At 43.6% G+C, this 16,139-nt stretch overlaps 1 protein-coding gene across 2 annotated transcripts in view; it reads left to right on the plus strand.

Annotated features, from left to right (window-relative positions):
• GUK1 (guanylate kinase 1) overlaps positions 1 to 16,139 on the plus strand; it is a 105,038-nt gene that overhangs the window by 32,958 nt on the left and 55,941 nt on the right. The window contains exons 1-2 of one of the 2 annotated variants that reach the window (XM_029588295.1): positions 2,019 to 2,149; positions 12,840 to 12,953. In XM_029588295.1, the coding sequence (XP_029444155.1) occupies positions 12,842 to 12,953 (112 nt within the window). In that variant the 5' untranslated portion in view covers positions 2,019 to 2,149; positions 12,840 to 12,841. Of the gene's footprint in view, positions 1 to 2,018; positions 2,150 to 12,839; positions 12,954 to 16,139 lie in introns of those variants that run through there. The other variant, XM_029588294.1, reaches the window with a different exon arrangement.

Below are 16,139 nucleotides of genomic sequence, written 5' to 3' on the forward strand. Positions count from 1 at the left end.
ATCCAGGAAACTACAGATGATACAAAATTATTCAGAGTAGTTAAATCACAAGCGGATTGTGATAAACTACAGAGGAATTTATGAGACTGGAAAATTGGGCATCCAAATGGCAGATGAAATTTAACGTGGACAAGGGCAAGGTGAAGCATTTAGGGAAAAATAACCCATGCTGTAATTGCACAGTTAGCTTCCATATTAGGAGTTACCGCCCAGGCAAGATATCTAGGCATTATAGAGATAATTCTTTGAAATCATCTGCTCAGTATGCTGTGGCGGTTAAAAAAGCAAACAGAATGTTAGGAATTATTAGGAAGAGAATGGTGAATAAAACGGAAGATGTCATAATGCCTCTGTATCGTTCTATGGTGAGACCGAACCTTGAATACTGTGTACAATTCTGGTTGCCACATCTCAAGAAAGATATAGTTGCGATGGGGAAGGTACAGAGAAAGGCAACCAAAATGATAAGGGGAATGGAACAGCTCCCCTATGAGGAAAGACTAAAGAGGTTAGGGCTGTTCAGCTTGGAGAAGAGAAGGCTGAGCGGGGATATGATAGAGGTGTTTAAAATCATGAGAAGTCTAGAACAGGTAGATGTGAATTGGTTATTTACTCTTTCGGATAATAGAAGGACTAGAGGGCACTCCATGAAGTTAGCATGTGGCACATTTAAAACTAATCGGGAAAAAATTGTTTTTCACTCAATTCACAATCTCTGGAATTTGTTGCCAGGGGATGTGGTTAGTGCAGCTGGATTTAAAAAAGATTTGGATAGGTTCTTGGAGGAGAATTTCATTACCTGCTATTAATCAAGTTGACTTAGAAAATAGCTACTGCTATTACTAGCATCAGTAGCATGGGATATACTTAGTTTTTGGTTACTTGCCAGTTACTTGTTACCTGGATTGGCCACTCTTGGAAGCAGGATGCTGGGCTTGATGGACTCTTGGTCTGACCCAGTATGGCAATTTCTTATGTTCTTATGAGGAAAATTGTTGGGTTTTTTTAAACTAATTTCACCATTTTCCACAAAAGTGCTTTAAAGATTTTTAAAAACTGTAATAGTCAAAAAATATATTTGAAAAAGAAAGAACCACGAGGGGCTACAGTTAAAACGGCAATTCCTTGGTGCATACAGGTTCTTCTTATGGGGATTCTTGTCTTTGATCCCTGAAACACAGAAAGAAAGAAAAAGAGAGAGGTGCAGGGCCAGGGATCAACTCCCCTAGTGGAATAAGAGAGCAGGAGGCCACAAGTTCCCTTTCCTAGGCTCTGGGAGCATGGGGCCAATTAATTCCCTTCCTGAACCCAGGAAGAGAGAGAATGAGTGTGGGGCAAGCGATCTTTTCTCTGAATCCTAGGGACATGGAGCATGCACTGGACCAGGGATCCATTCCCTGGGCTGCAGGAGTTCAGAGTGAGTGCAGGCGAAATTCAACCAAATACATCACTTTTGCAGTTTTTCATAGACTCACTTTTATCCATAATTTGAGCCTTTGTTTTGTTCTCCCTGTATTCAGTATCCCTTGGACCCTCAATCAGGAAACTTTCCGTCTCAACCCCTCCCACCTCTGACTGATTAAGCTATCGTTTGAATTTGGAAGTGGGGAGAATGAGTTCCCAGTGAGCATCAAGCCATCTTTAGCAGGGTCTTGCATGATTCAAAAGTCCATGAATGACATATTTGACTAGTTTTTATTGCTTATTTAAATGGTACCTTTTTATTGTTTGTTAACCTTAATGCTCCATATCCGTATGGACTGACTTGTCAACCACAATCCTTTGCTTATCCAACAAAAGGGACCACAATCTGCAGAGTTCCGTTTACAGCAAGCTGAAAGTCAAAATAAATACTGGCAAAGCTGTCTGTGAACAGGAAGGAAGGGTCTTTGAGATTGGCACCTTGTGTGTCAGGATTCCTGTGGCATTCCAGAAGATAAAGGCACAAGTGCCTCGTCACCAGGGTGTGCCCAGCCAGTGGGAGTGAATAAGACCAGGAGGAGGAGGAGCACACGGCTGCCGGGTGGATTAAGAGGTTGGGAGCCTATAATTACTGCAGTTCTTCTGTCTCTGCTTGCTCTCCCCTAGTCACCGACTGCTTGCAAGGAGTTCCACGGCTTTCTCACCAGAAAACAGTTGTGAGGTAGAGGTGAGTACATGCAGCACCAGTGCTATGTGAGAGAAAATGTTTTTGGGTTTTTTTTATTAGCGCGTTTGTGTGTTTGATTTTGTTTTGCCCTGCTTGGGAGTGTCTCTGTATAATAGCAGTTTGTTTCTGTTTTGTTACTTTGCCTAAGCGTTTAGTGAAAGGTTTGATACAATAAACAAAGCACTGAACTGCACCCCGCCCGATTAAACTTCCTGGAACACTTCTTTTTGCAGTAAAGAGGTTTCTCCTTGAAAGCGATTATGTTTGAGGGCAGAATTGTTGCATTTGGTACTGGGGAAGCCACTTTTCCGGCTTTCAGAAAACTCCTTTCTTTTGCACGTCCATCGAGGCATTCTGCTCCTTCAGTTCTCAGAAGGCTCTGGCTTCTTTTTGAATGACACCATTTTTCTTCATCCATCCACTGATATAAGATACACTAAGTGGGGAAGAATAACAATCTTCCAGGTGTGTTGGTGGCTACTGGATTTTCAGAACTTACTGTCCAAACCCTTTTTCTGCTCATTGAGAGAAACATGGGAGGGAAAACATGGGATTTCTGACTTGTCCTGAAGCAAGCAAGTATGATCAACTATCATATAAATTATTGTCAACCGTTTGCCAACTATATGTGTTATTCAGATCAATATTATCTTGCCATCAAACATCCGAAAAGAGAAAGTAAACAGAAAAAGATTTTTTGAAAATTTTTTGAAAAACAGGACTGCATCAGCAAGCCAAGTCGATGTGCTCAGGGAACCCTCACTGAGCCCTCCGGTCTTCTCGATCATCTGCAGCACAGGCTGCAGATGATCGAGAGCACGTCGACTTGGCTTGCTGATGCAGTCCTGTTTTTCAAAAAATTTTCAAAAAAATTTTTTCTGTTTACTTTCTCTTTTCGGATGTTTGATGGCAAGATAATATTGATCTGAATAACACACATAGTTGGCAAACGGTTGACAATAATTTATATGATAGTTGGCGATACCTTTTGTGTTGACATTGAGTTCCTAGATAGGTTCGCATTATTTGCTCTTTGCGTTGTTGTTTGCAAGCTAGTATGAAACATTGTGTAATGTGAGTGAATGCTGCACAGGGACAGACTGTTAAAATCGAGTCAGCACTGGGCATTGTTTTGCTTCCATCAGTGGTGTGGGTGAGGAGAGGCAACATCTTGGTTCCCTTTCATTCAGCAGATAAACGAAGTTGGGATGTAGCTGATTTGAAAAGGAGGTCAGGTGGTTTCACCAGAAGATTTTTATTTATTTATTTTATCATAGATTGTATTATTTTCAGATTATATAAATTTACATTTTTCAGGACTTTGTGATCTGCATTCTGTATCCCTTGGACCCTCCTTTGGGCTTCCTGCTCAAGCAGAACCGGCACTGGGATCTGGCACCATGAGCCTTTATTCACAACTACCTCAATTTTTTTTCTTACTTTTTTTTTATATATATATATCCTCCCAGATTTGCTCAGCTATCTTAGTAAAACAGTCCTCGGCCAGAAGCAATACAGTGCTTTGGAATGTGGCTGCAGTGGCGCCTGAGTCTAGTCACTAGATGCTAGCACTGCATGATGACTAAGACTCTCTCTGGGGGCTTTGAGCATTGCCTCTGCAGCATCTTTAGACCCAGTTGGACCTGGCGTTAACCCAGGCCCTCTGACTGGCAGCACACAGTATCTGCCACTGAACCCCTGGGTCAGCCCTCGTTTTTTAAAATGTTTTCTGAATTTTGTTATGTGCTTATTAGGGATGTTTATTCATTTGAAACAAATGGGTAAAATGCAATGAATGAGACCATGTTTATTTAATTTATGGGCAGCTAAACGCATGGAAGGTGCCCACAAATTTAAATGAAAATGTTCATTTCATTTGTTTCCCATTCAAGCCTATTGCCAATTGAAAAGTGCTGCAGTGAGACTGGTAACTATAGCAACCAAGAAATTCCTGAGTGAGATAGTGGCAAGGATGGAGCTAAGGTGGGAGAGATAGGGAAGAGGACAGGACTGAGAACCAATCAGGGTGAAGTTGTCCTGCTCCTGACACAACACCTTGGGGTCTTGCTGCCTCTCTGCCATATTGCCATACCCCAAAATCTATATTTTATATCTACTTTGCTGCTATACTCTTTATGTTACACCTTGGAGTCTTGCTGCCACGCTGCCTTGCTACTATTCTTCTTATGCTACACATTGAGTACTCTTGAGGGAATTCTGTGCAAAAAAATTGAAAATTTTGAAACAAAAAATTGAAAATTCTGCGCACACATTTTCTAAATTCTGCAAGATTTGTCAAAATACATTTTTTGCAAATTATTCTGCATTTCAGTGCAATCAGTATTTTCAGGCGAGAAGGTAAACAGGAACAGAAGCAGAGGTCAAAGGAGGATTCACATCTCCATCTGCTCTAGGCCATGGGCAGCAACCCATGGCACTGGACAGCTGAGCAGACAATGACCGCCGCCGCTACTTCAATCAGAAAGATAGCTCCAAGCCTCACATGCAGCAGCAGGAGTCGCATTTAACCAAACAACTCCCACTCCTATGGGGCTGGTCCCGCGCAGCAGGAGATGATGTTTGGTTAAACACAACTACTGTGGCGGAAGTCAGTCCGCTCAGCTGTCCGGTGCCAGGGCACACATATGTCAAAGGCTGCAGACCTCTAGCTCAGAACAAATGGAAATATGAATCCCCCTTGGCCTCTGCCCCCATCCCCATTTACCTGCTTTCCCCTTACACCTCGAGCCCCCACTAGAAACACTCTCCCTCTTCCCCTCCCCCTCCCCCTCTCTCCAATTGTAGGGTCCTGGCCTTTGCAAAGTGCAGTTTGCTGACCTCGCCCATGCTGCGCTGCCTCTGCTATCCATGCGGGAACCTCACCTGCGATGCCTCTGTTGCCCATGCCGCGATGGTTCCGCTCCCTGTGCGCTGCAAACTTCGCTCGTGCTGTGATGCTTCCGGTTTTGCTACCTCTTCTAGCGGAGCATTCGGAAGAGAGAAGCATTCGGCTGCAGTGGATTCTGCGAGGGAGGAAATCTGCGGTAAGGGAGAATTCTGCGCAAATTCTGCATTCCGCAGTAGCGCAGAATTCCCCCAGGACTAATCGAGGGCCTTGCTGTCACCCTACATTGTATATTTTTTCTCCTCTCATTACACCTTGGGGATATTTCTGCCACCCAGATGTACCAGCTTGGGGATTTTGCAACCATTTTGCCTTGCTGCCTTACCCAGACTCTACATTTTAGATTGTTCTTGCTACTGTGCGTGGCTGCTTTGAATCTCTTGCGGTGTCTTGGAGTCTTCATGCCACCGTTAGTGCTGCTTTGACCCTCTATCAGTGCCTGGGCATTTTATTTATGCCACCTTTGATGCTTTGTTCCCCCTTCATGGTGCCTTAAGATGTTCATGCCACTTTTGTTGCCATTTTGCCCCTCTCTTGCTGCCTTTGTTGGGTCCATGCTATTGTTATTGCTGCCCTCAGGGTGTTCTTGCCACTGTTGCTGCTTTTGCTCCTCTCATGGTGCCATGGAGAATTCCTGTCACTGCTGGTACCTTTTTGCCCCTTTATGGTGCCCTTAGGCTATTCATGCTACTTTTGATGCCACTTTGCCACAGTCTTAGTGCCTTGGCGTTCTCGTTCCCCCTTCTGATGATGTCTACCTGCAAGTTTCATTAGAATTGATTAGAAAACACCAATTTTGAAGCTCAAAATAGGCTGCATTGGTAGGAAGTGACATCAACCTGAGAGATGGTGGTCTAACTGTGAGGCTCCGGCCCCAATATTACTATCTTTAGCAATCCTAGCGCTTACCTTCATTGTTTCTTGCCATCAGAACACCGGATATCTTGGCCTGTGTTTAGCAATATTGCAGGTGAAGAAAAAACCTGATTTAAAGAAATTTCCCTTCACTAACCGCGAGATGTTGCAGGCAGTCGGGGAAGAGGAAATAGACTGTGACTTGCGGGAGGTAGGCTGTGACACGGATGCTGGTGCCTGTGGAGATGTCATGGCAGGAGTGCCGACATGAGCAGAATTCAAATAATGGTTCGCAGACCTGCGCCAAGATATGGCGTTAAAAATAATGCAGTTTACAATGGCAATAGCAGATCTCTGTGAAGCATCAGCGATATTGGCAAATGTGTCGAGGAGGCGGAGTTGCATATTGAGGAACAGTCTGTGAATATTGCGTCCTGCCATGAAGAGGCAACAGTTATGTCAAGGGCTGCGCAGAATATGGAAGAACACCTGGAAGACCTTGGAAACAGATCTTGGAGGTCAAGTCTGCATTTCTGAGGGATACAGGAATCTCCTAATTTTCAGATTGCTTTCAGGTAGTAATGAGTATTTTATGCAGTTGCTGGGTGAAGATCTGGAGAATGAATTCACACCACTTATTAAACTCAAAAGGGAAAGAGAGAGAAAATCTGCCACAGGACATTGTGGTTTGCTTTCACAGTTTTACTTTAAAATAAATAGTGGCTACCTTGGCTAGGCAAAAAGGTCAAATTCTGTGGAAAGACCAGAAGGTGGAAGGGTTTCAGGATTTGTCTATGGTTACCATTCGCAAGTGCAGGGACTTCCGGAGCATTATTGCTATACTGCGAAAAGAAGAAATTAAGTATTGCTGGCTATTTTCATTTGGTATTCAAATCTCATTTCAAGGCACTTCTACTAAAGTAAAGTCTATGGAGGCAGCAACGGATTTCTTGTGCAGTGTGGGTGTTTCGCTGCCAATGGGAGAACGTCTAGCAAACCCTGTTTCCAGACCAGAGAAGAAAGATGGCCAACCTAAATAGCAGAGGGTGCCAGGAGCAAGCAAGTGACTTCAGAGGCAGCAAGAGACTCCCTCGCCACCTACAACGGCGAGTGTGTGAGAATGGGACTGTGATACTGGACTCTGTTAGGAGTCAAGTGGTTGAGGTTCTTGAGGATTCTTAAGGATCCTAATTCTGGTGGGTTGAATTAACACATGTATCGGTGAAGAGTTTAAATGGGAATACGAGTTACACACACACACACACACACACACATTTATATATATATATACATATTTTAATAATATTTAGTTTACAAGTGGGGCTTGAGTACAGTATTGGGGTTGATCACTTAATCAGATGGAGTTATTCCTCAGAAGAGATGGTATGCATCTAGGTGCAATATGGAGAGAGAGGGTGGGGGGGAATAGGAAAGGGAGGAATAGGCAGAAGGATGATGGTGGGTATTCTGGACGTAATGGGCTTCAGAGTGTACACTGGTATGTGAGAAGAGTGAGTGCTGTGGATGGTGGCTATTCGTGTGATTGGGAAAAAGATAGAGAGAACTTTTACCTGTATGTCAGATGGGATCTCTAAAGATAATGTCTTTAAATGTTAAAGGACTGAACTCCCATATTAAAAGGAAATTGCTATTGAAAGAAGCCAAGACGTTAGGGGCAAATGTGGTGATCTGTCAGGAAACACATTTAAGAGCACAGAATACTAAGCTAATGATGTCCAAAACATTCCCTGCTCGGTATTACGCCTCTGCCACTAAGGAGAAGAAATATGGTAGGGTTGGATTCCTGTTTGCCAATAATTTAATATTGGATGTAACGGCAGTAATTAGAGACACTAAAGGGAGATTTATTATTTTGAAGGTGGTCATTCACGGAGGGATGTTCACTCTGGTAAATGTGTATGCCCCAAATTCCCAACAGGGGTTTTTCTTTAACACCATCTTGAATGCTCTACAGGGGTGGGTTGAAGGGCACCTATTGGTGGGTTGGGATTTTAACTTGACCAGATATTCCTTTCTATGTAACTCTGGTGGGGATCGGGGATATACCCGTAGCCAGAGACACAGGTTGAAAGAGCAGATCGGTACATTGGACCTCCTATGAAATTTGGAGATTAAGAAATACCACAGTACATGGTTACTCCTTTTATTCAAAGCCACACAAGTCTTATTCTTGGATAGATAACTTTTTGCTGGACAAGATTTTGGTGGAATTAGTACAGGCTGTGGTATTGGTCAAATAACCTGGTCTGATCTGTCCCCTATGTGGTAGAAATGAGGTTGGGTAGAGAACAAATGGGATGTCACTTTTGGCAGCTTAATGAAGACCTGCTATCTGATAAGGATTTCAGTGCTGGTTTTAATGCAGGAGATTGAGGAATATCTCACTTTGAATGATTCAGGGGAGGTGAATCTAGCTGTGTTGTGGGAAGGTTTAAAAGGGTTTATGCTACACCAGCGAGAATGTTGAAAGAGTGACAAAGGAAACTTTTTGGCTTTATCTGGAGAAGGAGGACTCCTCGGGTGGCAATGAAGTTCTGTTCCAATCAAAGAACAAGGAAGGTTTAGAGGTACCAAAATTGGCTTTTTATTGTGCTGCCTCACAACTCCGCGTGATCCTGGAGTGGCATTATCTGAACAAACGAAAAATTTGGATAGACCTGCAGTGTGATATGGCAGGATTGCCACTATAGAGATTTTAATATGGTCTGCCAAAAGATTTGAATGCCCTTTGATGGGAGGTTCTCCTTTGACACATCATACTTTAACAGTATGGCGACAACATAGGAGAGATTGGTAGGTGGCAAACAGTTTTGGCATTGATCCTCCTCTTTGTTTCATAAGGGGTTTTCTCCTGGGGCATCTGCGGGTGTGGCGACATATTGAATGAGCTTAGATTTTGAAAGACTTGGACAGTTATGGTATATGGTAAGGCCATATACTCATTTCAGGTAGGTTCATCAGATTTATAATTTGGAGGAGAAGGTCAGGTTCTATTACTTGCAATTAACATCTTTCATCAGATCCATGGGAGTAATAGAGGATCTATGAAAGAGCAGATCAGTGTTTGATGTGTATTGTACAAGAGAGGATGGGATGGACAAAACATCTAAAATATATGAACTATTAATTGGGGTACTGGATCATAAACTGAACCTTATTACAACATGGGAAAAGGATTTTCCCATGCCCGAATGAAGAAACCGAATGGAATTTATGCTATTAGTTCACTGTGAAAAATTTGGTGTTGTCTTTGATACTGGAAAATGGGTATAAGATACTTATATAGGTGGTATCTTACACTAGCCCAGTTAGCCAAGATGTTTATTGGTATATCAGATCATTATTGGTGTAATTGTGGGGGAAGGGGCAGTTTTTATTATATCTGGTGGGAATGTACAAAGGTACTAGGATATTGGGTTATGGTAATTAACTTAATTGAAGAGATCACTGGTAGACGGGTCCAGATGAATCCTAAAAAAAACATGGGGCGCTTATATTATGTGGAAACCCAAGACATTGGTTTAGATTTACATGATCCTTGATACAATGTAACTTGATGGACATCCAAAATGTTTGTTGGTGGGGGAGGGGGGGGTTTGAGATTCAGCCATGGGGATGAGAATGGGGATGAATGAGGGAAAAGGAAAGAATTGTGTTCAATTAATTTTTTATGTGCCATTAGCTGTTTCAATAACACACAGAGGTCCAACTTTAATCCAAACCAATTTATTTAATATTAAAAGCTAATTGTATTAGACCCCTGGGAGACACAGAGTGGAAGCCCATTGTTTAAGGGCTCTCCCTGCATGTCTCAACATTTGTTAGTCAGGGCTAAGTTTTAAAGATAAAAAAACATCCAGAGACTGTATAAAGTATCAGGTACCACTTGTGTCCTATCCAATCAGGCAAACTGTATCTATGTTTCCCTGATACCACCTCCCACCTTAAGATCCAATTAGGCCTAAGAAGGGCCCACGTGTCTATTGCGTACTGTCAATCTTCTGTTAACTCTTTGTCCTGTCAATATATCAATCATTGTAGTAGGTCAGTGTTCTGTCGCTCGTTCCAGGCCTTTGATCAGAGTCTTGACCTCAGGGGATCTTCAGTTTAACTGGCCTCTTTCAGTCCAGATAGGAATCTGTGACAACAAAGCTTGGAATGTGGCCTCAGCCATTTGCCATCGATAACCTCATGACCTTTCATCATATCTGGTTAGGTCTGAATTCATTCCAGATGGCTCTCAGTAGCCATTCAAACACAGGTCAGCTTAGGTTCATTGCATGCCAGCAGGTTCAGTTAAATCAGAAGAGCAAAGGCTTCTGGGATAAGCTGAGTGAGCCAAAGTCCTGAACCAAAGCCTTCATACATCAATTGAGAAGTAGTTTATGCAGTTAGTGTTTGCAGCACATTGTATTAGGGATTTTTGGGTAGTGTAATTTGTTATTCTTTTCTTATTCTACCATTGATGTAATTGCTGCTAACCAAAAGTTGTATTATGCGATTTGTAGAGGAAAAGGAAATACCTATGCCTATGGATGTGTACTGCAGTTCTGTTCATATTAATAATAATAAACAGTAAATTGTAAAAAAAAAAAAAAAAAAGACTGCATTGCTTTCCCCATTGACTTTAATGGGAAACGAAAAAATGAATGGAATGAATAAACAATTTATTTTTTTTTAGTTTGAAATGAATCTAACAATAGCGGTGAACTAAAAAACAAACCAAAATGAAAATTTTGCCTCTGCACATTCCTAGTGCCTATTGCTAATGCATTCTATTATACTGCCATCGTTTTGTTATTTCTTTTCTCCATTTCAAGTTTCCTTTCTCTTCTATTATTTTCATCTCATTCACCCTGTCTGCCTCTCCTCTCTGTACTTCAGCTTGGGCTTACCTCATCCACCCCCTTTCTCATCCTCATGGCCGAATCTCAAACCCCCCTCCCCCACCAACAAACATTTTGGATGTCCATCAAGTATCATGTACGGTAAATCTAAACCAATATCTTGGGTTTCCACATAATATAAGGGCCCCATGTAGTGTACTACTCTTTCGTCATCCTGCCCATGTCTTAGCCGCTCTTATCTCCAAACCAATCTGTCTCCCCCAGAGAAAGGTGCTTCTCTTTCTTCTCCTGCATGTCTCTTACCCTCATGGCTGTGTTTAACCTTTAGGCATTGCAGACTATGGTGTTCTGGTAGTGTCTAGACTCAACAGTTCAAGAATGAGTATGGTTGCTGCTCTGTCTTGCATTTTCAACTCTTAAAGGGAACAGAGCTATACACACACCAGAAGGAAGATGTAACTTTGAAATAAAAGTTAATTTCACTAGAGTGCCTTCTCCCAGCTATTCATTCTCCAGATAATTTAAAGATATGCCTTTTATTAAAGTAGTTCTCCTTTTGAGTATGTTTTTGTGCTGCAGACCTGTGTGAGGGCCGCATTTTTATGTCTCCTGATTTGAAACTCTGCCTGCATAGAAGGGAAATTTGGTTACAAGAATATGCTTATGGTGGGGGCTCTTACTTGTAAGCTGCATTTGTGCTATGTACTAGACCTCTAAGTGAAAAGAACCTAAGAAACTGCCGTACTTGGTCAGACTATGGGTCCATCAAGCCCAGTATCCTGTTTCTAACAGTGGCCAATCCAGGTCACAAGTTTCTGGCAAGAATCGAATAGTAAATGGATCCCATGCTGCTAATGCTCTGTACTAAACAAGTCAGCTTGATTGATAACAGTTTATGGACTTCTCCAGGAACTTGTCCAAACCTTTTTTTAAACCAAGCTATGCTAACTGCCTTAGCCACATCCTCTGGCAAAGAATTCCATAACTTAATTGTGTTGAATGAAAAGAATTTTTGCCTATTTGTTTTAAATCACATCTCTCCAATGCTACGTGCTTTGCATTGGCTACCTATCAAAAAGGAGTTCAGTTTAAACTGTTAACAGTTTTATTAAGGCATTGCATGAAGACAATTTTCCTTTGGCGGATTTGGTTGATTCTTATGTTCAAACTAGGACATTACGTTCTAAAAACCAGAATTACCTTAGGATTCCTCCTGTGTCAAGGAGTAAACTTCAACAAACTAAATCACAAGCACTCTCTGAAATTGGCCCAGTTCTTTGGAATCAGTTGTCTTCAAATGTAAAAGCAAATGAGGATTTAAAACTATTTAGAAAGCAGCTTAAAGCTAGTTTTTTTTTTTCAGGCAGGAGTATCCTGACTGATTTAATTTTATGGTTAATATCATATAAATATTTTAGTGAACTGTGTGTAGATGTGTTATCCGCACTGATCAATCTTGTTATTGGATTTAGCTGACTACAAGCACACTAAAGTAAATAAATAAAATAAATATGCTACTTGTTAACTGGAGTATCCCCTAGTCTTTATGCTTTCTGAGACATTTACCCGTTCTAGACCTCTCAAGATATTTATAGACCTCTATCATAGCCCCCTCAGCTGTCTCGACTCCAAGCCCTAACCAATTTATCCTTTCCTCATAGTAGAGTGTTCCATCCACTTATCATTTTAGTCACCCTTCTCTGTACCTTTTCAAGTGCAATTATAAGAATTGTGCACATATGTGCTTGCAGTCAGGCTATTTTATAACATGCGTGCATGTATGTGCCTATGTTATAAAATGGCTGCATCCCTGGGTGTGGGCTGACGAACATGCGCACATGTGCGCCCGCATGCCTGTTTAAAAGTTACCGTCTCTGTGTTGGAAGGTTTTCTGTAGTCAATTCCTTTTGAAATCTTTTGGGAAATAACCTTACTTGACTGAGGTACGGACAGGCCTGATTTCACTATCAGGAGCCGAATGTATTTTGTTTATATGGTAATATATTTTTTAAGCCACACATGCAACATTAGTAATCAAGAACTGTCATGTCTCTCTTTGCAGCGATGGCAGGACCCCAGCCAGTTGTGTTGAGTGGTCCCTCAGGGGCAGGAAAGAGCACTTTGCTGAAGAGGCTTCTTCAGGATCATGAAGATATTTTTGGCTTCAGCGTTTCCCGTAGGTATTGGAAAGAGTTAACTTTCTGGATAGTTATTGGACTAAACAGATACAGAGACTCATATACTGACAGGCCTTACTTTGTCAAACACAGATTGTTTGTTTGTTTGACTTGTTCTCACAGGACAAGCAGGATGGTAGTCCTCACATATGGGTGACATCACAGGATGGAGCCCAATCATGGAAAACTTCTGTCAAAGTTCCCAGAACTTTGACTGGCCCCCTACTAGGCATGCCCAGCATGGCACTAACCCTGCAGCCAGCAGGAGTCCCCCTTCAGTCTTCTTTTTTCCATGCAGCAGTAGCCTCACGGTAAAGGAGCTCTGAAGAGGTTCCTGACAGGAATTTTCCTCATGGAATTACTAAAAGTTTATTTGCCCCATAGGGGTCCCTCCTCTAACTTTTCTCAGTCCGCGGTACTCCGGTAAGTTTTTATCCGTTTTCCGTCGATTACCGTCGAGTTTGGCCCTCGCGGCCTACTGGCAGTCGACCGTACCGCGGCTCGATTTTTTTTGCCATGGCGTCGGGGTTTCGTTGGTGCCCGGACTGTACCCGCACCATGTCTATCACAGACCCCCATAAAGTCTGTGTAATGTGCCTAAGATGCAAGCACGATGTCTTGACCTGCACCAAATGTGCCCTAATGACACCAAAAGGTCGCAAGGCCAGAATGGAGAAGATGGAACGTCTCTTCCATGCTCAAACCCTGACTCCGTCCATTGCATCGACATAGTCTGAACTGGCACCGTCAACTTCACGCCAGCATCGACCACCGACCAGTGACCGACCGCCATTGACGACTCCTTGGCCATCGACACCCTCCACTCCCCCTCAGGATCGAGGGGATCGCAGGGAAAAACATTGCCATCGACACCGTAATACTCAGACCATCGAGGGAGCGAAATCATCGATCTCGCCATCGTCTGAGCCGCTGTCGAAGAGACCACGTTCAGGAAAGGCACCGACCATTCCTGTGACCGAGTCCCCGAGGCAACCCTCACCCGATCGGGGATCGGGAGCCGCGACTCCGCCTGTAATGGTGGTCCCTCCAGCTATGCCTCTGCCTCTTTCTTCTGTTCCGGGGCTGATTGCTCCAGGTCTCTTGAGAAGAACTGGACTGGATTGTTCAGGAGGCCATCGACCAGGCGATGCAATGTCTTCAGGTTCCTCTGGCACCGACACCAGCACAGTCTGTGGAAATAATCATCGACCCAATTCCGGCAGCGCTGGCACCGCTGCTATCCAGGATGGAAGCGCTTATGAGCGCTTTTCCTCCGATGGCTCCTGGGTCTCCGATGGCTCTGATAACCTCCCCACTGACTGCGTCATCGGGAGGAGAAATACCGTTTCGCATACCTCCATTGGGAGTTCTGCCTCAGCCATCGATGCCAATACGTCCCTCACCACCGATTCATCCATCGGTGCCGATACGTCAGTCGGCGCCACAGAGTCATCCATCGATTGCCTGAGCCTGCACCGGTGCCTTCGATGCCATCATCGGTTCCTCCAATTCCTTCGGAGCCTAGACCGGGACCTTCAGGTCTACAACCTCCCTGTCCCCCTCTAGTTCCTAGAGGAGCAGGTGCTGATCCTTACGACACCTAGGGTGATGACACTTCATCAGACACTGATGATTTACCTTCACCACCTTCACCCACTGAGAGTAGGAAGCGTTCTCCTCCAGAGGACCTCTCCTTTATAAACTTTGTGAAGGAAATGTCCGAATTGGTCCCCTTCCAATTGCAGACTGAACAGGATGATAGGCACCAGATGATGGAATTACTCCAATTCCTGGATGCCCCCAAGGTAATCACATCTATACCTATCCATCAGGTCCTTCTTGATCTTCTCAAGAAGAACTGGGAACATTCTGGATCAGTTGCTCCAGTTCACAGGAAAGCTAACACTATCTATTTGGTACAGTCAGCCCCAGGTTTTCAAAAATCTCAGCTTGATCACCACTCGGTCGTTGTAGAGTCTGCACAAAAAAGGGCAAAGAGGTCAAAGTCTCACTCATCTGTTCCTCCTGGAAAGGTACAGAAGTTTCTAGACAACATTGGTCGCCGAGTATTCCAAGGGGCCATGCTCATCTCCCAAATTGCTGCCTATCAGCTTTATATGACCCAATATAACAGGGTCATCTTTAAGCAGATACAGGACTTCTCAGACTCCCTGCCGCAACAATTTCAAGAACAATTACAAACCCTAGTCAACAAGGGTTTTGAGGCAGGCAAACATGAGATTAGAACATCTTATGATATTTTTGACACTTCCACCAGAGTGTCTGCAGCTGCCATCGGCAAGGCGGTGGGCCTGGCTCAAGTCTTCTGACCTTCGCCCAGAAGTACAAGACCGGTTATCTGACCTGCCTTGTCGGAGATAATCTATTTGGAGAGCAGATTCAACGGACGGTAGCAGAATTAAAAGACCATCATGAGACCCTAAGATAACTCTCTTTGATGCCTTCTGACTTCTCCTCAAAACAGCCTTTCAGAAAGGACTCTTAAGAAGTCATTCTTCCGTCCCAAGAAGTCTTACCCGCCACCATCCAGATCTCGTGCTACGAGACCTTATCAAAAACCGCAGTCTCGTCAAGCCCGTAAACAAAAACCACAAGCAGCTCCTCAACCAGAACCTGCTTCAGGTTTTGACTTCCACTTAGAGAGCAGCAGCCACATTCCTCTGTTGCACATACCAGTGGGAGGTCGATAGTGCCACTTCCACAACATGTGGCATCCAGTCACATCCGACCAATGGGTATTGGCAATCATTGCTCAGGGTTACCATCTGAACTTTCTCGCCCTGCCACCGGACTCCCCACCTCTACAGACGTGGAGAACATCCGACCACTCCATTCTTCTGGAGCAAGAGGTTTCCCTCCTTCTCCAGTCAAGAGCAATAGAACCCATTCCATACTCTCAGCAAGGCCTAGGGTTCTATTCCCGGTACTTCCTAATCCCCCAAAAATCGGGAGGTGTCCGTCCTATTCTAGACGTATGGGCCCTCAACAAGTACCTTCGAGAAAAGTTCAAGATGGTCACCTTGGGATCGTTTCTACCTCTTCTACAAAGAGAAGACTGGCTCTGCTCTCTGGACCTCCAGGATGCATACACCCACATTGCAATAACTCCAGCTCATCGCAAGTACCTGAGGTTTCTAGTAGGCCCCAAGCACTATCAATATCGA

This window comes from Rhinatrema bivittatum, chromosome 2 (genome assembly GCF_901001135.1).
Source record: "Rhinatrema bivittatum chromosome 2, aRhiBiv1.1, whole genome shotgun sequence".
Classification (NCBI taxonomy): domain Eukaryota; kingdom Metazoa; phylum Chordata; class Amphibia; order Gymnophiona; family Rhinatrematidae; genus Rhinatrema; species Rhinatrema bivittatum.